This window comes from Oncorhynchus clarkii, chromosome 16, assembly GCF_045791955.1.
Source record: "Oncorhynchus clarkii lewisi isolate Uvic-CL-2024 chromosome 16, UVic_Ocla_1.0, whole genome shotgun sequence".
NCBI lineage: Eukaryota > Metazoa > Chordata > Actinopteri > Salmoniformes > Salmonidae > Oncorhynchus > Oncorhynchus clarkii.
This window is the reverse complement of record NC_092162.1, coordinates 31,675,717-31,699,550: the sequence shown is the minus strand read 5'-3', so window position 1 is coordinate 31,699,550 and position 23,834 is coordinate 31,675,717. Positions and strand designations below refer to the sequence as shown.

General features: G+C 43.3%; 1 protein-coding gene across 4 annotated transcripts in view; it reads left to right on the top strand.

Annotated features, from left to right (window-relative positions):
- LOC139368319 (forkhead box protein J3-like) overlaps positions 1-23,504 on the top strand; it is a 102,069-nt gene extending 78,565 nt beyond the window's left edge. For 3 of the 4 annotated variants that reach the window (XM_071107071.1, XM_071107070.1, XM_071107069.1), the window contains 7 exons: positions 119-238; positions 7,816-8,008; positions 9,930-10,238; positions 15,145-15,246; positions 20,706-20,894; positions 21,172-21,273; positions 21,359-23,504. In XM_071107071.1, the coding sequence (XP_070963172.1) occupies positions 119-238; positions 7,816-8,008; positions 9,930-10,238; positions 15,145-15,246; positions 20,706-20,894; positions 21,172-21,273; positions 21,359-21,471 (1,128 nt within the window). In that variant the 3' untranslated portion in view covers positions 21,472-23,504. The remainder of the gene's footprint in view (positions 1-118; positions 239-7,815; positions 8,009-9,929; positions 10,239-15,144; positions 15,247-20,705; positions 20,895-21,171; positions 21,274-21,358) is intronic. The other variant, XM_071107073.1, reaches the window with a different exon arrangement.
- Positions 23,505-23,834: the final 330 nt, after the last annotated feature.

The following is a 23,834-nucleotide window of genomic DNA, read 5'->3' as shown; positions in this document are numbered from 1 at the left end:
GCAAACCTCTTTGTCAATATGTTAACGGTGGCCATCGTTGTACCAGCAAGTGATTTAACACATTGTCCCATCTGTGTTCCAGCAAGTGATATATTAACGTCGACCATCTTTGTTCCAGGTAGCGTTGTACAAGACGGAGAATAAGGGCAGCGATAGCCCCCGGAGCAGCCTCAATAACAGCCTCTCAGACCAGAGCCTTGCCTCCGTCAACCTCAACAGCATGCACCGCTACACACCGGTACGTCACGCCTCCATTCAGTCACCACTAACCAATGCCACAACAGGATGTTTCATGTACAACGTCTTGAGGAGGAGGTAGATATACTAAGATGGTACTCCCAAATGGCACTCTATTCCCTTCATAGTGCACTACTTTTGACCAAGGCCCATCTAAGGAATAGAGTACCATTTGGGACACACAATAAGTGTTGTCAACTTGTTGAGGTAGGGAACATGTAACCCAAACTGTCTATATAAATGCAAAATGCAGCAATTTCAAAAATGTCAAAGATTAAGGAGTTAGTTCATATAAGGAAATCAGTCAATTGAATTAAATTCATTAGGCCCTAATCTATTTATTTCACATGACTGGGAATACAGATATGCATCTGTTGGTCAGACACCTTAAAAAAAAAGTAGGCGTGTGTATCAGAAAATCAGTCAGTATCTGGCGTGACCACCATTTGGCTCATGCAGCGCGACACATCTCCTTCGCATAGAGTTGATCAGGCTATGGATTGTGGCTTATGGAATGTTGCCCCACTCCTCTTCAATGGCTGTGGGAAGTTGCTGGTTATTGCCGGGAACTGGAACACTCTGTCGTACACGTTGGTCCAGAGCATCCCAAACATGCTCAATGGTTGATATGTCTGGTGAGTGCAGGCCATGGAAGAACTGGAACATTTTCCACTTCCAGGAATTGTGTACAAGTCCTTGCGACATGGGGCTGAAAAATGAGGTGATCGCGGCAGATGAATGGTATGATAATGGGCCTCAGGATTTCGTCACGCTATCTCTGTGCATTCAAATTGCCATCAATAAAATGCAATTGTGTTCCATTGTCCGTAGCTTATGCCTGCCCATACCATAACCCCACCGCCACCATGGGGCACTCTGTTCACAACGTTCACATCCACAAACCGCTCGACCACACTACGCCATGCACTTGGTCTGTGGTTGAGGCAGGTTGGACGCACTGCCAAATTAACATTCAATTCTCTGGAAACAGCTCTGGTGGACATTCCTGCAGTCTGCATGCCAATTGCATGCTCCCTCAAAACTTGATACATATGTGGCATTGTGTTGTGTGACAAAACTGCACATTTCAGAGTGGCCTTTTATTTTCCCCAGCACAAGGTGCACCTGTGTAATGATCATGCTGTTTGATTAGCATCTTGATATGCCACAACTCTCAGGTGGATGGATTAACTTGGCCAGGGAGAAATGCTCACTACCAGGGATGTAAACAAAGTTGTGCATTTTTTTTTTTTCATTAAGCTGGAACATTTTGTGATTTTTATTTTTTATTTTATTTATTTCAGCTCATGAAACATGGGACCAACACTTTGCATGTTGCGTTTATATTTTTGTTCATTGTAGCTTTGAGAGCCCCCTGCTCATTTTATTTTATTTGTCCATTGTTGCTATAGAGCCCCACAGTGGTTGTGTCCCATAAAATCTAGCGGTCACACAGCGAAATGTTTCCAATCGTTTTTCCATCGTTCATTTTTCCCATAGAGAATTTTAGGAACACTTAAAATAAGGTCTGTGTTTCATGTAGGCTTACCATGGCATGAAGTTTTGATAACCATGTAAATCTCTCTCGGACAAGGAGACTTTAATCAATATAGTCGGCTCTATTTACTCTCTGATTGAAAAATGCTAATTAGTATCAAAGCAAGACTACAAATCCCTACAAGCTCCTGCACGTCATCTCTAGCTTGCAAAAGACCGTTCACACAATTAGTTATTTAAATAAATGTTGCCAGTTTATTAATTACAAAATGTAGCTAATATTAGTTAGTTAATCCAGAGATTCTTACCTTTGCTTCAATTCGGCAATCTCGTCCAGATCATCATGGCATTTGTAGTTCTTTATGATGCCACATTAGCAGCTAATTAGCATTTCATTTTTGGAGGGTAAATACAGGAAAATAAATTGATAAGTCACCTTGTCCTAGCTTGTCACTTATCAAAACGTCACAAAACACAGCCCTTATTTTAAGTGTTTCTTAAATCCCCTATGGGAAAAATGTATGATGGAAAAACGATTGGAACCATTTCCTTGTTTGAACGCTAGGTTTTATGGGTATTATGATTCATAATGTAGTACTATATCTGTCGACCTTTACTGCTGTACTTGACCTTCGTCTTGAATCAGTGTTTGCTGACTCACTACCTCAGTGGTAATTGCGGCAATGCTGCTTGTCTGAGGCTGTGTTATTGTTTGTCTGAGGCCGCGGCATTGTGACACAGTCACTACACACAACCCCTGATCTATTCCAGGTCGCACACACCATGTGGTGTGTTTCCCGGTTTCCGGGAAACCATCCCCTAATACCTGCCCCAGTATTTTGTGTTCTTGAACGTGTTTAAGACGCAACTTTATGCCGTTGCTCGTCTCCTCTTTCCCCTCCCATTCTACAGATACTTTCCAGCACCTCAACTCTTGCGGTGCCCTCAGGATTGCCACAGGCAGTTTATTTATACTAAGGCACTCCTGTGGCATTATGGTGTTTGTCTACTGTGACTCTTTGCCTGTAGTGTCAGCCAAAGAAAATAACCCCAAAGACTTAGTACATAATAGACTATTTTTGCCACAGTGTGGAAACCAATCTGTTTTTTTTGGTTTTCAGAAAAGGTCATTGGGTCTGTGTGACTGAGTAGACAATGTGAACCTGACTGAATTCTTTGCTTAGGACCATTGGAAGAAACTGTTCAAATTGACATTTTTTGAGTGGGCGAGGTAGCTGCGCACCTTTTTGTTTACCAATCACTGCCCCCCCACCCTCCTTAGTCTGGTTGCTGTTTCTGTTCAGCTATTATATTCTGCTTCTTGCCATTTGCCAAAGACACTGGCCTTTCGGCAATCTTAAATTCTGAACATTCTATCATTAATGAGCTCGAGGAGTTCAAAGGATTTGATCGTGATTCGATAACCCTCACATCATCCTATCAATGTTTATGCAAAGTAGACTAAGAATCCGTTCTAACTTAATTGGAAACATTTTAACATTGGTTGTGGGGAGAACAGAGGATTCCTGTTTATTGCATTTTTACCAGAAGGCAATGTGATCACAGCACATCAGAGAAGCTCTCGCCATTCAAACTTCCCTGTCAGTTCATTGTGAACACGGTAGCCTACTTTATATCCAGCAAGCAAGAGCAAGGTGTTTCTTTCCTTGAATATATATATATATTTTGAATTGCTCAAAATAAGTGGCCAAACTATATTGCTACTACTGGGACGTGCTTTGTGCTAGGCTACTGATTCAAGAGTTATAAGAGGAATAGGGAGACAATGGAAAAGAGGCCATTGGAGTTGCCAGCTACGGTTGGGCGGTATCCAGCTAGAGACACGACCCAGTCATTCAATTTTTGTCCTGTATCTATGGACGCGACCCAGTCGTTGATTCTAAATGTTCCAACCCTTGCTTGCTAGCTAGCCAACTATGGCTAACTTAGTCACGTCAAAAAGTGCAGCCAGAATAATAGCAAAGTAGCTGCATTTGCATTTGTTTAAGCTGTTTTCTAGCTAATGAGGCCCAATTTCACCTGGCATAGACAATGTGCTCGGAGATCTACTGTCCTGTATGTTTTTTATATATATATATATATAAACACACACACACACACACACACACACACACACACACACACACACACACACATTATTTTCCACCATAATTTGCATAAATCCTACAATGTGACTTTCTGGATTGTTTTTCTCTTATTTTGTCTGTCATAGTTGAAGTGTACCTATGATGAAAATTACAAGCCTCATCTTTTTAAGTGGGAGAACTTGCACAATTGGTGGCTGACTAAATACTTTTTTGCCCCGCTATATACAGTGCCTTGCGAAAGTATTCGGCCCCCTTGAACTTTGCAACCTTTTGCCACATTTCAGGCTTCAAACATAAAGATATAAAACTGTATTTTTTTGTGAAGAATCAACAACAAGTGGGACACAATCATGAAGTGGAACGACATTTATTGGATATTTCAAACTTTTTTAACAAATCAAAAACTGAAAAATTGGGCGTGCAAAATTATTCAGCCCCTTTACTTTCAGTGCAGCAAACTCTCTCCAGAAGTTCAGTGAGGATCTCTGAATGATCCAATGTTGACCTAAATGACTAATGATGATAAATACAATCCACCTGTGTGTAATCAAGTCTCCGTATAAATGCACCTGCACTGTGATAGTCTCAGAGGTCCGTTAAAAGCGCAGAGAGCATCATGAAGAACAAGGAACACACCAGGCAGGTCCGAGATACTGTTGTGAAGAAGTTTAAAGCCGGATTTGGATACAAAAAGATTTCCCAAGCTTTAAACATCCCAAGGAGCACTGTGCAAGCGATAATATTGAAATGGAAGGAGTATGAGACCACTGCAAATCTACCAAGATATCCATAAGAGATACCAAAGATATCCATAAAAAGTGTCGTTTAAAGTTTGCCACAAGCCACCTGGGAGACGCACCAAACATGTGGAAGAAGGTGCTCTGGTCAGATGAAACCAAAATTGAACTTTTTGGCAACAATGCAAAACGTTATGTTTGGCGTAAAAGCAACACAGCTCATCACCCTGAACACACCATCCCCACTGTCAAACATGGTGGTGTCAGCATCATGGTTTGGGCCTGCTTTTCTTTAGCAGGGACAGGGAAGATGGTTCAAATTGATGGGAAGATGGATGGAGCCAGATACAGGACCATTCTGGAAGAAAACCTGATGGAGTCTGCAAAAGACCTGAGACTGGGACGGAGATTTGTCTTCCAACAAGACAATGATCCAAAACATAAAGCAAAATCTACAATGGAATGGTTCAAAAATAAACATATCCAGGTGTTAGAATGGCCAAGTCAAAGTCCAGACCTGAATCCAATGGAGAATCTGTGGAAAGAACTGAAAACTGCTGTTCACAAATGCTCTCCATCCAACCTCACTGAGCTCGAGCTGTTTTGCAAGGAGGAATGGGAAAAAATGTCAGTCTCTCGATGTGCAAAACTGATAGAGACATACCCCAAGCGACTTACAGCTGTAATCGCAGCAAAAGGTGGCGCTACAAAGTATTAACTTAAGGGGGCTGAATAATTTTGCACGCCCAATTTTTCAGTTTTTGATTTGTTAAAAAAGTTTGAAATATCCAATAAATGTCGTTCCACTTCATGATTGTGTCCCACTTGTTGTTGATTCTTCACAAAAAAATACAGTTTTATATCTTTATGTTTGAAGCCTGAAATGTGGCAAAAGGTCGCAAAGTTCAAGGGGGCCGAATACTTTCGCAAGGCACTGTATATATATACCAGGGCTGCCCAACCCTCCTCCTGGAGATCTACTGTCCTGTAGGTTATATGTATATACACACTGCTCAAAAAAATAAAGGGAACACTAAAATAACATATCCTAGATCTGAATTAATGAAATATTCTTATTAAATACTTTTTTCTTTACATAGTTGAATGTGCTGACAACAAAATCACACAAATTATCAATGGAAATCAAATGTATCAACCCATGGAGGTCTGGATTTGGAGTCACACTCAAAATTAAAGTGGAAAACCACACTACAGGCTGATCCAACTTTGATGTAATGTCCTTAAAACAAGTCAAAATGAGGCTCAGTAGTGTGTGTGGCCTCCACGTGCCTGTATGACCTCCCTACAACGCCTGGGCATGCTCCTGATGAGGTGGCGGCTAATCTCCTGAGGGATCTCCTCCCAGACCTGGACTAAAGCATCCTCCAACTCCTGGACAGTCTGGTGCCACGTGGCGTTGGTGGATGGAGCAAGACATGATGTCCCAGATGTGCTCAATTGGATTCAGGTCTGGGGAACGGGCGGGCCAGTCCATAGCATCAATGCCTTCCTCTTGCAGGAACTGCTGACACACTCCAGCCACATGAGGTCTAGCATTGTCTTGCATTAGAAGGAACCCAGGGCCAACCGCACCAGCATATGGTCTCACAAGGGATCTGAGGATCTCATCTCGGTACCTAATGGCAGTCAGGCTACCTCTGGCGAGCACATGGAAGGCTGTGCGGCCCCCCAAAGAAATGCCACCCCACACCATGACTGACCCACCGCCAAACCGGTCATGCTAGAGGCTGCTGCTGGCAGCAGAACGTTCTCCACGGCGTCTCCAGACTGTCACGTCTGTCACATGTGCTCAGTGTGAACCTGCTTTCATCTGTGAAGAGCACAGGGCGCCAGTGGCGAATTTGCCAATCTTGGTGTTCTCTGGCAAATGCCAAACGTCCTGCACGGTGTTGGGCTGTAAGCACAACCCCCACCTGTGGACGTCGGGCCCTCATACCACCCTCATGGAGTCTGTTTCTGACCGTTTGAGCAGACACATGCACATTTGTGGCCTGCTGGAGGTAATTTTGCAGGGCTCTGGCAGTGCTCCTCCTGCTCCTCCTTGCACAAAGGCGGAGGTAGCGGTCCTGCTGCTGGGTTGTTGCCCTCCTACGGCCTCCTCCACGTCTCCTGATATACTGGCCTGTCTCCTGGTAGCGCCTCCATGCTCTGGACACTATGCTGACAGACACAGCAAACCTTCTTGCCACAGCTCGCATTGATGTGTCATCCTGGATGAGCTGCACTACCTGAGCCACTTGTGTGAGTTGTAGACTCAGTCTCATGCTACCACTAGAGTGAAAGCACCGCCAGCATTCAAGTGACCAAAACATCAGCCAGGAAGCATAGGAACTGAGAAGTGGTCTGTAATTATCACCTGCAGAACCACTCCTTTATTGGGGGTGTCTTGCTAATTGCCTATAATTTCCACCTGTTGTCTATTCCATTTGCACAACAGCATGTGACATTTATTGTCAATCAGTGTTGATTCCTAAGTGGACAGTTTGATTTCACAGAAGTGTGATTGACTTGGAGTTACATTGTGTTGTTTGTGTTCCCTTTTATTTTTTTGAGCAGCGTATATACACACACACACACACCAGGGCTGCCTAACCCTCTTCCTGGAGATCTACCATCCTGTGGGTTTTCAGTTGAAACCTAATTCAACACACTGGATTATTATTATTATTATTATTATTATTATTATTATTAGCTGCTCAACAAGACCTTAACTAGTAGAATCAGATAAGCTAAATTAGGGCTGGAATGAAAACCTGCTTCTACACCTGCATTGCTTGCTGTTTGGGGTTATAGGCTGGGTTTCTGTACAGCACTTTGAGATTTCAGCTGATGTACGAAGCACTATATAAATAAATTTGATTTGATTTGAGTAGATCTCCAGGATATATATATATATATATTGAAAACCCACAGGATTTTTTTGAGTACTCGATTTCAATATAATTTGTGGCAAACCCTAAAAATAAAAAATATATATTTGTATCACCACTTTAAGACAGTCAGGCGCCCATGACTATACTGTAGGTACAATCGGCCTGGGCGCTCGGGTTAGAAGGGTGAATGACCATCAGGAGACAGGGATACTGAACACGCGTTTACCATTACCATGCCCAAAACAGACAGCGTGGATATCTCAAGTTAGAATTCAGCCTTTTTAGTGATTGGACCTAAAGTAATGAAAATAAGTGACTGTCTCTCTTTCTATCTCTCTGTAGGTCAGTAGTAACTTGGAGCCCTCCCAGTCTCTGAGTCTACAGCAGCCTCCTCCCCTTCCCTCTCCTCCTCCCCAACCCCAGTGCAGTGTGGCCGAGCAGGACAAGCAGCTCCTCTTCTCTGATTTCGAGGACCTCAGTGTCTCGTTCCAAAACCTCTATAAGTCTGTCTTTCAGCAGTCCTTCAGCCAGCAAGGTGGGTCATGGGAAACAGTACTCTGAAGCGGACCGGGGTTGAAAGTGTTTTCGATGAGCCTGCTTGGTGTGACAGATGGGTGCATTTTGCAACCAATCAAGCGTCTTCAAAGTATTTGAAAGAAAACAAGCACGTGCACAGCTAACGTCATATCCGGTTGATGAGAAAACAGTATGGCTAACACCAGTGGGAATGATTACCGTACTTTTAGCTAACCTATAAAATAATATCCTACACCACAGATTGGACACTTATGTTAATAAAAGCATTTGTGTGTATTCCTCTTTTGTACTTGCATATACAAATAATGAATTGTGCCACATATCTACAATCGTTGCGTTACTCAGTCAAACGAGCGAGGCGAATTTGGAGAAAAACAAAACATTGTATTGACACTTGAGTGGAGAAAAGTGCAGTGGCTGTGGGAGTAGCTTTGAAACTTGCTAATTAGATTGTGACGCTTCTCTGTAATTGCTTCCTGCAGCTTCCTATTGGGTCAACAGCCTTCCTCCTGCTTCTATTACGACCCACCTTTTTAACCCCAGACATGGACACGCTCTGTCGATCGTCTCACTGTTCCCTGAAATCAACCTTTTTAAAAATGATTTAAGTCGCAGAAACGAGCTGAATTGTGTACAGCAATACAATTATGAAATATCAAAACTTAACAAATATACATCACTACGAGAATAAATAACACAGATTCTAGGGAGCATTGAAACCCAATGGCTGGAATGGCACTGCAACGATAGCGCTCCATCCTGCAAGTGTATAAGGTCCAAGACCCTTTTTTATGAATTGGCTGTTTGTTGTACTCCCACCATACAATATGGGACATTTATCATTCAAAAAACACATACAGTGAGGTCCTAAAGTAGTTGACACATTTTGTTGTTGTTTTGGCTCTGTACTCCAGTTGCTTGGCTTCCCAAACTCCTTGCTCGGGCCAAACGCTACACTACGCCCATGGACAATAGTTTCTTCTCCGCAATGAGTCTGCCTTCCAGGCAATTTCTAGAATGGAAATCCTTTCTAGATGTGATTGGTCCCAGAAACTGATGTGTTGGGCCAGAGCCATAACACACTTGACTAAAGCAGCATTTTGAACGTTAATCATTGGCTTTGATACTCTGATTGGTTAGAGATCATCCAATCGCTGATTACTTTTTTTTGTACAACACCCCTCATTTTGACGCAACCTCAAACAACTTCAATTATGGCAGTCTCAGACTGAAGTATGTAGCGAATGATAGAGCAGAGGATAAATTCAGTTTGAGTTGTCAGGTAAGTACTCCAGCACTTTGGATTTTAGATGATACAATGACTGAGGTTAAAGGCCCAGTGCAGTCAAATGTATTCAGAATATAAAATATGTGTACCGTTACTGTGCATTCATTTAAGGAGGCAACTATTTATGCATTGCTCGGTTTGGTGAACTTTGGTCGAGTTAAATAAATCGCCTCCTTAATGTTATATACATTTAAATGTTACAAATTAAATCATGCTGCCATATTAAGATTAGGTTTATGGTATTTTTTTTCCACCAATCTGTGCACTTTTGTATGAAGAAATTGCCGCTCTGTGTTCCATTCTATTTTAAGAGTAAATTCCCTTAAACCATCCGAAAGAAATCCCTCTGGTTTGCTTCAGTATTATTTATTAGAGGCAACATCTCTGCAGCTGTCAGTCACATGCTGCACTATAGTAACATTTTGTTTTGTTATGAACAGTTTAAAGCTGGAATCCTTAATGGTGAAACTGCCATGTCTGTTTGCAATTTTACAACAAAGACGTTACTGCAAACAACAAACACTGAAGAAAAAGAGGAGAGTCAAGGAAAATGCATAAGCAAAATGATTTACAGGTAGGCAGAATGGTTAGTTAATTGTCTGTCTGTCCTTGTGTGTGTTTGGCTCTGCAGGTATCACGGGTATGCCCAGTGAATTGAGCCAGCAGCCGCGGACGTCGTGCTCCTATCAGCACCCCCCCTGTGTGGGCAGCAGCAACAGTGCCCACAGCCACCAACACAACCACGGTCACGTTCATAACCACCCCCACCACCACCCGCCTCTCTCACAGCACCTCTCTCCCCACGTGACTCACAACCAACATCAACCTCATCCGAACACTCAACATGGGCAGCACCCTCAACACAGCCAGCACCCCAACAGTGGGCAGCAGTCCCAGCACCATACTGGCAAGCCACCACAGATGACCTGCACTAACACTTGTAAGACACGACAGTACAGTGCACACTACACACTACTGTACTATCAGAGTGCAAACACACCCAAACAATGGACAGCAGAGTGCCTCTGGCTAGACTACTGGTCATAGTTTTTTGTTAATTTCCCGCCAATTCTATATGTTCAATCATCAGCTCAAACAACCACCACTTGTCGTCACCCAGCAGTGGTTGCTATAACATACGTTGCGACAGCAAGCGATAGGATGGTCACGCTCAGCTTTTAGCTGTTCATCGTTGTGGTGTCTCTGGAGTTACAGGCAGGCCTCAGGAACAGTGACTATTCTTAAATGCTAGTCCATTACTATATATAGCATTGATATCTACATGGATTCCTTTATATTCAGTGTTGGGGAAGCTACTCTGAAAATAGTTTATCAAGCTACCAATTACTAAACACTGTAAGAAGTTAAACTGCACTAAAGCGACCCCTAAGAAAAATATTGTTTACTTTGGATGTAGTAAACTACTTTTTAAACTACTTTGAAAGATGGTCATATCAAAATCTGAAATGTCAGACTATAAATTGCAAGAACAGAACACTTTGGGATCATATGTTAACAGAAAGTGTAATTTAGCCTATTAAACACAAACTGTTTAAAGTGAGAATTAAGCAGGTCTGATACAGAAAAAGGAAATTCTACATTGCCCAGATCTAGTCGTTATCTACACTGCTACATGGTAAAACAGTAGTGTGTAGTTCCAGTGGTACATGGTAAAAAAAAGAAGTAATTAACTACTGAAAACAGGACCTAGATTTGAATGTAGTTGAACTACCATCAAGCTACTGCATAATGTAGCAAGTTGAACGAAATGTAGTTCCATACTCTCCAACACTGATTATATTACAGTGGCTTGTGAAAGTATTCACCCCACTTGGCATTTTTCCTATTTTGTTGCCTTACAACCTGGAATTAAAATGACTTTTTGGGGGGGTTTGTATCATTTGATTTACACAACATGCCTACCATTTTTTATTGTGAAACAGACAAGAAATAAGACAAAACAGGAAACTTGAGCCTGCATAACTATTCACCCCCCCGCCTCCCCCAAAGTCAATATTTTGTAGAGCCACCTTTTGCAGCAATTACAGCTGCAAGTCTCTTGGGGTATGTCTCTATAAGCTTGGCACATCTAGCCACTGGGATTTTTGCCCATTCTTCAAGGCAAAACTGCTCTAGCTCCTTCACGTTGAATGGGTTCTGCTGGTGTACAGCCATTTTAAGTCATACCACAGATTCTCAATTGGATTGAGGTCTGTGCTTTGACTATGCCTTTCCAATACATTTAAATGTTTCCCCTTAAACTGCTCTAGTGTTGCTTTAGCAGAAAGCAGGGGCATTGTCCTGCTGGAAGGTGAACCTCCGACCCAGTCTCAAATCTCTGGAAGACTGAAACAGGATTCCCTCAAGGATTTCCCTGCATTTAGCGCCATCCATCATTGCTTCAATTCTGACTAGTTTCCCAGTCCCTGCTGATGGAAAAACATCCCCACAGCATGATGCTGCCACCACCATGCTTCACTATGGGGATGTGGTTCTTGGGGTGATGTGAGGTGTTGGGATTGCGCCAGACAATGTTTTTCTTGATGGCCAAAAAGCTAAATTTGTCTCATCTGACCAGAGTACCTTCATCCACATGTTTGGGGAGTTTCTGACATGCCTTTTGGCGAACACCAAACGTGTTTGCTTATTTTTTTTCTGTAAGCAACGGCTTTTTTTCTGGCCACTCTTCCGTAAAGCCCAGCTCTGTGGAGTGTACGGCTTCAAGTGGTCCTATGGACAGATATTCCAATCCCCGCTGTGGAGCTTTGCAGCTCCTTCAGGGTTATCTTTGGTTTCTTTGTTGCACTGCTGATTAATGCCCTCCTTGCCTGGTCCATGAGTTTTGGTTGGAAACCCTTTCTTGGCAGGTTTGTTGTAGTGCCATATTCTTTCCATTTTTTAAAAAAAATAATGGATTTAACTTGCAAAAGTATTCATCCCCCTTGGCGTTTTTCCTATTTTAAAAAAAATTACAACCAGTAATTTAATGGATTTTAATTTGAATTTAATGGAATGGACATACACAAAATAGTCCAAATTGGTGAAGTGTGGGATGTTCAACGTTTCTGATATTTTTTTATAACCCAACCCTGATCTGTACTTCTCCACAACTTTGTCCCTGACCTGTTTAGAGAGCTCCTTGGTCTCCACGGTGTCGCTAGGTTGGTGGTGCCCCTTGCGTAGTGGTGTTGCAGACTCTGGGGCCTTTCAGAACAGGCGTGTGTGTGTGTGTGTGTACATATTTAAACTGAGACCACGTGACAGTGACTCTTAGATTGCACACAGGTGGACTTTATTTAACTAATTGTGACTTCTGAAGGTAATTGGTTGTACCAGATCTTATTTAGGGGCTTCATAGCAAAGGGTGTGAATACATATGCACGCACCACTTTTCAGTTACATTTTTTGAAACAAGTAATGTTTTCCATTTCACTTCACCAATTTGGACTATTTTGTGTATGTCCATTCCATTAAATTCAAATTAAAATCCATTAAATTACTGGTTGTAATTTTTTTTTAAATAGGAAAAACGCCAAGGGGGATGAATACTTTTGCAAGTTACTGTAGCTACAGTGCCTTGCGAAAGTATTCGGCCCCCTTGAACTTTGCGACCTTTTGCCACATTTCAGGCTTCAAACATAAAGATATAAAACTGTATTTTTTTGTGAAGAATCAACAACAAGTGGGACACAATCATGAAGTGGAACGACATTTATTGGATATTTCAAACTTTTTTAACAAATCAAAAACTGAAAAATTGGGCGTGCAAAATTATTCAGCCCCCTTAAGTTAATACTTTGTAGCGCCACCTTTTGCTGCGATTACAGCTGTAAGTCGCTTGGGGTATGTCTCTATCAGTTTTGCACATCGAGAGACTGACATTTTTTCCCATTCCTCCTTGCAAAACAGCTCGAGCTCAGTGAGGTTGGATGGAGAGCATTTGTGAACAGCAGTTTTCAGTTCTTTCCACAGATTCTCCATTGGATTCAGGTCTGGACTTTGACTTGGCCATTCTAACACCTGGATATGTTTATTTTTGAACCATTCCATTGTAGATTTTGCTTTATGTTTTGGATCATTGTCTTGTTGGAAGACAAATCTCCGTCCCAGTCTCAGGTCTTTTGCAGACTCCATCAGGTTTTCTTCCAGAATGGTCCTGTATCTGGCTCCATCCATCTTCCCATCAATTTTAACCATCTTCCCTGTCCCTGCTAAAGAAAAGCAGGCCCAAACCATGATGCTGACACCACCATGTTTGACAGTGGGGATGGTGTGTTCAGGGTGATGAGCTGTGTTGCTTTTACGCCAAACATAACGTTTTGCATTGTTGCCAAAAAGTTCAATTTTGGTTTCATCTGACCAGAGCACCTTCCTCCACATGTTTGGTGTGTCTCCCAGGTGGCTTGTGGCAAACTTTAAACGACACTTTTTATGGATATCTTTAAGAAATGGCTTTCTTCTTGCCACTCTTCCATAAAGGCCAGATTTGTGCAATATACGACTGATTGTTGTCCTATGGACAGAGTCTCCCACCTTAGCTGTAGATCTCTGCAGTTCATCCAGAGTGATCATGGGCCTCTTGGCTGCATCTCTGATCAGTCTTCTCCTTGTATGAGCTGAAAGTTTAGAGGGACGGCCAGGTCTTGGTAGATTTGCAGTGGTCTGATACTCCTTCCATTTCAATATTATCGCTTGCACAGTGCTCCTTGGGATGTTTAAAGCTTGGGAAATCGTTTTGTATCCAAATCCGGCTTTAAACTTCTTCACAACAGTATCTCGGACCTGCCTGGTGTGTTCCTTGTTCTTCATGATGCTCTCTGCGCTTTTAACGGACCTCTGAGACTATCACAGTGCAGGTGCATTTATACGGAGACTTGATTACACACAGGTGGATTGTATTTATCATCATTAGTCATTTAGGTCAACATTGGATCATTCAGAGATCCTCACTGAACTTCTGGAGAGTTTGCTGCACTGAAAGTAAAGGGGCTGAATAATTTTGCACGCCCAATTTTTCAGTTTTTGATTTGTTAAAAAAGTTTGAAATATCCAATAAATGTCGTTCCACTTCATGATTGTGTCCCACTTGTTGTTGATTCTTCACAAAAAAATACAGTTTTATATCTTTATGTTTGAAGCCTGAAATGTGGCAAAAGGTTGCAAAGTTCAAGGGGGCCGAATACTTTCGCAAGGCACTGTATGTCGTTTGTTTATCTGCTACTCCCCATACTCGCATTACGCTGTGTGAAGCTGACAAATTCAGAGACAGGCATTTCTGAACCTTTCCGATGTCTTTCATTTGCCTAGACTTTGTTTTTCCTGTGTCTCTGCACTGTGCTTTCTGCTCAGAGAAAAGCCCTATACAAATAGACGCTCCATTATCTGGGTTAGTTCTCCCTCCACAGTGGCTGGGATGAATAAAAGCAATCCCCGTCTTAGATCCACAGCTTCAAATGTGTTGCCATTTGGGTTTTTGATGAAAGGCAGGAAATCATTCCTCTTCACTAATGTCTGTGACGTGAAATTACATCTTGTGGTCAAAAGTATCACTGCATCTGACTCAAACATGACATTACTTCTGTTGGTCCTTGAATGTCACTCTGTTGATTACAGCACCGTGCTCTTGTCAACATTTCCCTAACCTCGTCCCCAGGGTAATTGCTACAATGTTATAGAGAGCTGGCTGGTGGACAAGACTAACATTTCCCCTACCGTTACTTAGTTGGGTCTTCCTGCCTAGTCTGTTTAGCTCTATTACCCACTCCCCTTACCTGAAATAATTTGTCTTAGAAGAAATCGGGAGGAATCACTGCAGGGTGTGTGTCTGTTTCTGCCTGCCTGCGCAGGTCTGTCCGCCAACTGGTACCCCAACCTGGACTGGCTGAAGGAGAGCTGTCGCATTGCCAGCAGCTACAATTGGGCTGACGTGGACCTCTCTCCATTCCAAGGTAACAAAGACTTGCATTATCCTAAAGTAATGAAATGGTGGTAACACTTTCTTTGGACCACCATGTGTATAATGCTCTTAAAACGTCTGTCACACTCAAGATTAATAATAATAATGCATTGAATTTATAACTCACTTTTCATTGAAAAACTTTCTCAAAGTCCTACAGTGACTGCATTACAATAAATAAAAACAAGACATAGACAAAGGACACAACTAGGCAGGGAATCTTACACAAAGAACATAGCTGACGGTACAAGGGTCAAGGACAACAAGGAACACAGCAATATCTAATGAAGGCCTTCCTAACGAGGAGTGTTTTTAAGGGAGTCTGATGCCTACAGGTGGTCCGAGAGTGCATTCCAGAGGCGGGGGGCAGTCGAGCAGAAAGCAGATATTTTTTTTCCCCCATGGGGCAAAGCTTGAACGTAGAGGAGCAGGCTATCGCTCTGAGATTACAGGTGGGGTTATGGGATACGAACAATTCTTTGAGCTATGGAGGGGCATTGCCATGGGTAGGACGTCAAAATAATAAAAATAAAAACAAATGAACTTACTTGCCTAGTTAAATAAAGGTTTTAAAAAAATTGATGCAATGTTAGCAGGAGTGTTTTGAACTTGATTCTGATTGAGACGGGGAACCAGTCCAGAGATGCTTTGTTTCCTCAAGCTGGACAATTGTTACACTCTTCATCGGGATCAGGAGTCTCCAAAAGCTCCAGTATATTCAGAATAGTGCTGCCAGGATCCTGATGAGTGCATGAACACTAACACTTCGCCCCCATCCTGGCATCTAAAGACGTGGTTGATCTTCTGAGCAATGGTGTGACGGAGTTTGGCAATGTTATTAAGGTGAAAGAATTATGCTTTGCACAGATGTTTTATGTGCTCGTCAAAGGTCAGAGAGGAGTCGAGCTTAACACCCAGATTTTAGACTGAGGATGAGATCAATATTCTGGCCTGCAATGGTGAGGTGGGTTATTGGTGAGTGCTGAACTGCATGTACAGTAGCTTATTGTTGGCACTGGTCAGAGGCTCCATGTGTAGCAACATGACTTGGTAGATCTCTAATCAATGCAACCGAGTTAAAATTATGGCATTAAGTTAGCTAAATGGAAGGGGTATGCTACAATGAGCAACCGACAGGTAGGCTGTTTAATCTGAATGGAGTTGCTGTAGACAAGGATGGGGAGTGCAGCCAAATAGCCTCGGCTAGCTATCTTAGCTAGCTTCTTTACATCGATTTGAGTAACCGGGTATCTGAAAATGTTGTATTAAATGATTTCAAATTGCCATCCCTACTCAAGGCAGGTGTTCAGACAGGCACACGCAGCAGAGGGACTTGGGGCAGTTTTTACATACAGCTGAGTGTCATCAGCATAGCAATGGAATGGAAGGAGGAGGAGGAGATGGCCGCCGTTTTACGGTATCCTAACCAATTGTGCTATTATGTGGGGGTTTTTCGCGATATTTGTAAATTATTTTGTACATAATGTTTCTGCATTACGGAAGAAAAGAGCTTCTGGATATCAGGACAGCGATCACTCACCTCGGAGTACATGAAGATTTCTTCAACAACAGCAGCAAGCAGGACTCACACGATATTCTCCAAACACCCCACAGGGCAGACATCCCAATTATTCGCAAAAGGAAGCGACGCAGAGGACGAAGAGCCGGATGCCTCGTCTGGACCCGCAGAAGACAACTAGGAAAGCTACCATTACCGTCAATATTACTCGCCAACTTCCAATCGTTGGACAATAAACTAGACGAGGTAAGATCACGACTATCCTACCAAGGGAGATCAAAAACTGTAATATCCTTTGCTTCACGGAATCGTGGCTAAATGACGACATGGATATTCAGCTAGCGGTATACACGCTGCACCGGCAGGATAGAACAGCACACTCCGAAAAGACCAGGGGCGGTCTATGCATATTTGTAAACAGCTGGTGCACGAAATCTAAGGAAGTCTTGCCTAAAGTAGAGTGTATTGTGATAAACTGCAGGCCACACTACGTGCCTAGAGAGTTCTCAGCTATACTTCTCGTGGGCTGTTTATTTACCACCACAGACAGATGCTGGAACCGCACTCAGTCATCTGTATAAGGAAATAAGCAAAGAGGAAACCACTCACCCAGAGGCGGCACTCCTAGTGGTCAGAGACTTTAATGCAGGGAAACTTATCAGTTCTACCAAATCTCTATCAACATGTTAAATGTGCAACCAGAGGGAAAAAAATTCTAGATCACCTGTACTCCACACACAGAGACGCGTACAAAGCTCTCCCTCGCCCTCCATTTGGTAAATCTGACCACAACTCTATCCTCCTGATTCCTGCTTACAAGCAAAAATTAAAGCAGGAAGCACCAGTGACTCGGTCTATTAAAAAAATGGTCAGATAAAGCAGATGCTAAGCTACAGGACTGCCTTGCAATCACAGACTAGAACATGTTCCGGGATTCTTCCGATGACATTGCGGAATACACCACATCAGTCACTGGCTTTATTAATAAGTGCATTGAGGACGTCGTCCCCACAGTGACTGTACGTACATACCCCAACCAGAAGCCATGGATTACAGGCAACATTCACACTGACCTAAAGGGTAGAGCTGCCGCTTTCAAGGTGCGGGACTCTAACCCGGAAGCTTACAAGAAATCCTGCTATGCCCTGCCAACGAACCATTAAACAGGCAAAGCGTCAATACAGGGCTAAGATTGAATCCTACTACACCAGCTCTGATGCTCGTTGAATGTGGCAGGGCTTGCAAACTATTACAGACTACAAAGGGAAGCACAGCCGCGAGCTGCCCAGTGACACGAGCCTACCAGATGAGCTAAATCACTTCTATGCTCGCTTCGAGGCAAGCAACACTGAGGCATGCATGAGAGCATCAGAAGTTCCGGACGACTGTGTGATCACGCTCTCCATAGCCAACGTGAGTAAGACCTTTAAACAGGTCAACATACACAAGGCTGTGGGGCTAGATGGATTACCAGGACGTGTGCTCCGGGCATGTGCTGACCAACTGGCAGGTGTCTTCACTGACATTTTCAACATGTCCCTAATCGAGTCTGTAATACCAACATGCTTCAAGCAGACCACCGTAGTCGCTTTTGCACTCCACACTGCCCTTTCCCACCTGCAACGAAAGGAACACCCATGTGAGAATGTTCATTGAACCCTGAGCTGTAGTCAACACCATAGTACCCTCAAAGCTCATCACCAAGCTAAGGATCCTGGGACCACCCTCTTCAACTGGATCCTGGACTTCCTGACAGGCTGCCCCCAGGTGGTGAGGGTAGGTAGCAACACATCTGCCACGCTGATCCTCAACCCCTTGAGCTCCCCAGGGGTGCATGCTCAGTCCCCTCCTGTACTCCCTGTTCACCCACGACTGCATGGCCAGGCACGACTCCAACGCCATCAAGTTTGCTGACGACACAATAGTGGTAGGCCTGATCACCTACAACGACGGTACAGCATATAGGGAGGAGGTCAGAGACCTGGCCGCGTGGTGCCAGAATAACAACCTATCCCTCAACGTAACCAAGACTAAGGAGATTGTGGACTACAGGAAAAGGAGCACCGAGCACGTCCCCATTCTCATCAACCGGGATGTAGTGGAGCAGGTTAAGAGGTTCAAATTCCTTGGTGTCCACATCAACAACAAACTAGATTGGTCCAAACACACCAAGTCAGTCGTGAAGAGGGCACGACAAAGCCTATTCCCCCTCAGGAAACTAAAAAGATTTGGCATGGGTCCTGAGATCCTCAAAAGGTTTTACAGCTGCAACATCGAAAGCATCCTGACCGGTTGCATCACTGCCTGGTATGGCAATTGCTCGGCCTCCGACCGCAAGGCACTTCAGAGGGTAATGCGTACGGCCCAGTACATCACTGGGGCAAAGCTGCCTGCCATCCAGGACCTCTACACCAGGCGGTGTCAGAGGAAGGCCCTAAATATTGTCAAAGACCCCAGCCACCCCAGTCATAGACTGTTCTCTCTACTACCGCATGGCAAGCGGTACCGGAGTGCCAAGTCTAGGACAAAAAGGCTTCTCAACAGTTTTTACCCCCAAGCCATAAGATTCCTGAACAGGTAAGCAAATGGTTACCCAGACTATTTGCATTGTGTGCAAATACTGGAATTTCTCAAACAGGTTGTTTCGATTGGGATGATCCTGGAGCTGTACGGCAACCACTTTTTCCAAAACCTTGGAGAGGTTCACAATGTTGACATCAGCAAACCGCTCGCCCACACAACACCATACACGCCATCTGCCCGGTACAGTTGAAACCGGGATTCAGCCGTGAAGAGCACACTTCACAAGCGTGCCAGTGGCCATCAAAGGTGAGCATTTGCCCACTGAAGTCTATTACGATGCCGAACTGCAGTCAGGTCAAGACCCTCGTGAGGATGACAAGCACTCAGATGAGCTTCACTTAGATGGTTTGATGGTTTGTGCAGAAATTCTTCGCTTGTGCCAACCAACAGTTTCATCAGCTGTCTAGTGGTTAGAGCATTGGACTAGTAACCGAAAGGTTGCAAGTTCAAATCCCCGAGCTGACAAGGTACAAATCTGTCATTCTGCACCTGAACAGGCAGTTAACCCACTGTTCCTAGGCCGTCATTGAAAATAAGAATTTGTTCTTAACTGACTTGCCTAGTTAAATAAAGATTTTTAAAAATATTTAAAAAACACATGGTCTGCGGTCGTGAGGCCGGTTGGACGTACATTCAAATTCTCTAAAACTACTTTGGAGGTGGCTTATGGTAGAGAAATTAACATTAAATTATCTGGCATCAGCTCTGGTGGAGCTGGAGATTCCTGTAGTCAGCATGCCAATTGCACGCTCCCTCAACTTGACATCTGTGGCATCATGTTGTGACAACTGCACATTTTTATTGTCCCCAGCACAAGGTGCAGCTGTGTAATGATCATGCTTTTTGACCAGCTTCTTGATATGCCACACCTGTCAGGTGGATGGATTATCTTGGCAAAGGAGAAATGCTCACTAACAGGGATGTAAACAAATGTGTGTACAAAAGTTGAGGAATAAGCTTTTTGTGCATATAAAAAAATGTCTGGGATCTTTTATTTCAGCTCATGAGACATTACATGTTGTTTTTGTTCAGTTAAGAAATTATTTCTCAATCGCAACTTTGACACTGAAAATATGATAGATAATGACAGTCTTAACTTCAATGTGAATTGTCTAAGTGCATTTTGATATTGTTCTAAACAAAGTACAAGGATGTGAATTGGCTAAATTAAACTACAGGTTTGAATCAAATACAACAGAGTGAAACACTTCTGTTTTCAAGTATTGTGGTGGCAGCATCATGCTATGGGTATGATTGTCGTGCAGGTGGGGGAAAGGAGACTAGGAGAAGAGGAAACCACTAAGGTCTATTGAAATGAGAACGGCCCCCTGTCTGTGTATCTATGACAGGACTGAAGGAGAGCATGAGGCAGGCGGAGCTGAACAACTGGTCCCTGGACCTGGCCCAGATAGCAGACCTATGCTCCTCCATCAACCAGTTCTTCACACGCACCGGGATCATCCCACCACAGGGGCCACCCATGCCCACCTGCCACAACCCCATGCACACCAGCAAGCCCAGCCAGCACATCAACACGGGTAAGTGGCCATTAGGATGGCGTTGCCTCACTAGACACTGATCTAAGTTAAGTTTTGTGATTTCCCCTATGGTAACTGTCAGGATTGAGGACGGTAGCTGATCCTAGGTTAATGCCTAAGGGCAACCTCTGACGTGCGTCCCATAGATCTGAAAGGGTTGGATTGCTTAAAGCTAAGTCTCCTTTTACTGATCTTATAACAGTGTATAGGTCAATGGAGTTGTGAGGTAAGAACTGAATGACTGTTGCTTCCTGTTGGATGTCTTCATCTCCTGTAGGTAATCTGTACATGGACTCCAGACAGAACATGTCTTCAATGATGGGACCCCCGGGTTACCCCCACATGCCCCCCATGAGCAATGCAGGCTCCACGGTGACAGGTACTACTGCTAACTACTCAGACCCTCTTGTAGTGTGTGTGCGTGCATGCGTCCAGCTGCCTTACACGTTTACCTCCATTCTCAGGGCACCATGACCAGATGAACCAGCAGCACATGATGCCACCCGGGCACTACCAGATGAGGAGGCTTCCCACCAACGACATCCAGGACGACTTTGACTGGGACGCCATCGTTTAGGATAACCCTTGAGAGGAAGTAAAGGAGGTATAGGGAGAGGATGTGAGAAGAGTGGAAACGACCACCTGCCCAGAAAGACATTCCAGAAGAGGAATATCAATCCCATGATCTTGGTCTTTTTATACGAGAGTATAGAGAGTGACTTTGACGATAATCATACACAGAGGGAGGACAAGTCAACGTTTGCCAGTCGACAAGTTAAATGGTCACATTCTAGAGAAAAACACTTTTGGAATGGTTTGCATTGTCTCATCTCAATGTTCCGAGTACCAACAGTTTTACAAGTGTCGGTGAAGTATATATTTTTTTATTCATGCTTCTATTCTCGTTTCTTTCCACTGAAGACTGACAGTGGAAGCTAGGGTTTGTGATTCACAATAACTTTTTTTCAAGGGACGTCCGCCTGCCACAACTGAAAGGAATGGGCGTGGATGAAAAAGATAGTGCCATTATACATATGAACAAGACTTGCCTCAAAGTGATACATTTTTGTTCCATCGCTACACAAACATCTGGCATCTTGCCAGTTAGTCCGGACAGTATTGCAACTCCTTGTCCCTCAATGTAGCACCCCTCCCCTATCTGACAGGAGTGATCCATGGAATGATACTTTCGCCACTTCCAAGAAATAAAGTTAGTTCGAAATTTGATAAGGGAAGACCAGATAAGGCTGCTCGTTCCAACAAGTGTCTGATCTCTTTGACTGACTCAAACAATGCCAACTGTATGGAATTGAGCACCATCTTGTGGTTGCAGGCTTATATTGCAGAGGGAATTGACCGTATTTGGTCAGACGAGAAATCACATTGCACCAGACGTCGGTTCAAATTCTTTTTTTTTTTTAAATCATTCAAATTCTTTGAGCATTTGTTTTTCGGCCCGCCTTGAGTGCCAGATGGGCGGGGCTTGCACTTTAAGGACGGTTCTATTGGTTCCATCGCAAAAGGCATGCTCAATCAAGCACAGCTGAAGTTTTATAAATGATTTGAATCCATTTATGAATTGCACCCTTATATTTTTATTTTTTATCCTTAATGTCTACGTAACTTGCTTTAACTTTCAATGGTTTGATGAACAAAACTCTTCCACTGTAACGGTTATTTTGTGCTTTGTATGTCACCACTTTCTTAACTCTGTGCTCATGAAAACAATTGTGATGCTGGGCCAATGCTATGTATGTATCGCCTGTCAATCCCTTACTGGTGGTGTTATGGTGTCTACAGTTTTATCTAGCTCTGTGTCTGTGTGCGTGCATGCGCCTGTGCCTGTGTGAGAGTGTGCAAGTATGTGTTAGCGTTCATCAGGACTGTCCTGTTACTAGCTCCATGGTACGAAGGCCTCCGGGTCCCTGTTTCCTGTTATTTCAGAATAATGCATAACCCCTATTTCCTTTCTTAGCATTACCAAAATGTCAAAGGTGAAATGGGTATGTGTGTAGTTTAATGTACCTGTTGGCAGGTGCTTCGACAACTGTGGCGGAAAGGTACACCCAATGTACTACGTTATAAGCTAAATTAAGTGAAATAATGTGGCTTTAGGACTTACAGTATATAGTAGACTCGTGTGCCAGGTGAACTGGTGAACGAGACTACTATAACGTGACTTTAGTCTTTGGCCTGACAATAAATAACATGTAGTCCTCCTGTTCAAAATGATCACATGGTTACAGATTGGCTACATTCCGATTCTCCCGAAGTGTGCAATCGTATCCTTGAATTGCCCCTCATAGATTTAAAATTAATTCACTTGCACCAATCCAATTATGAAATACATGTGGGGGGTGAATGAGTGTACACTTTGAGGGTAGAGAATCGGAATGGACGGGGACACAGATGATTCCAAGGTGCCTAGTCATAGGATGGGAGAGGGTAAGCCGTGTACTGGGTACGGTAGCATCAAGTAGAGAAAATGGTTAGACTAATGGGCCTAACCTGTCCCTATCTTCTGGGGGAAAAAAAACGTAAAAAGAGCTCAGTGAGGGAAAGAGTGTGGTGGACAATGCAATAGAAACAATAAATAAACAGACAAAATGATCTAATGAGCTGCATTTGAACTGTGATACTTACAATTTTCAGTGTCTTGTTCTCTCTGTAACCCTTTAGTATACCTACAGTTCCATAATTGAAATCATATCCATTGAACAATGTAAATCAGTATTTAACAGAATATATACAGGGATGATTATTGAACGGGACCCAAAGTGCTCGTGTCTTTTAAAGAACTCAAATGATTTATAAATGCGGTAAAGAGGCCAATGGAACAGATGCCGGATTGCCTCACGTTCAACAAATCTGTTCTAACAAAGTGGATATTCGTCAAATCCGCAATGATGGATTTATTGTAACAGGCCCACAATGTGGTTA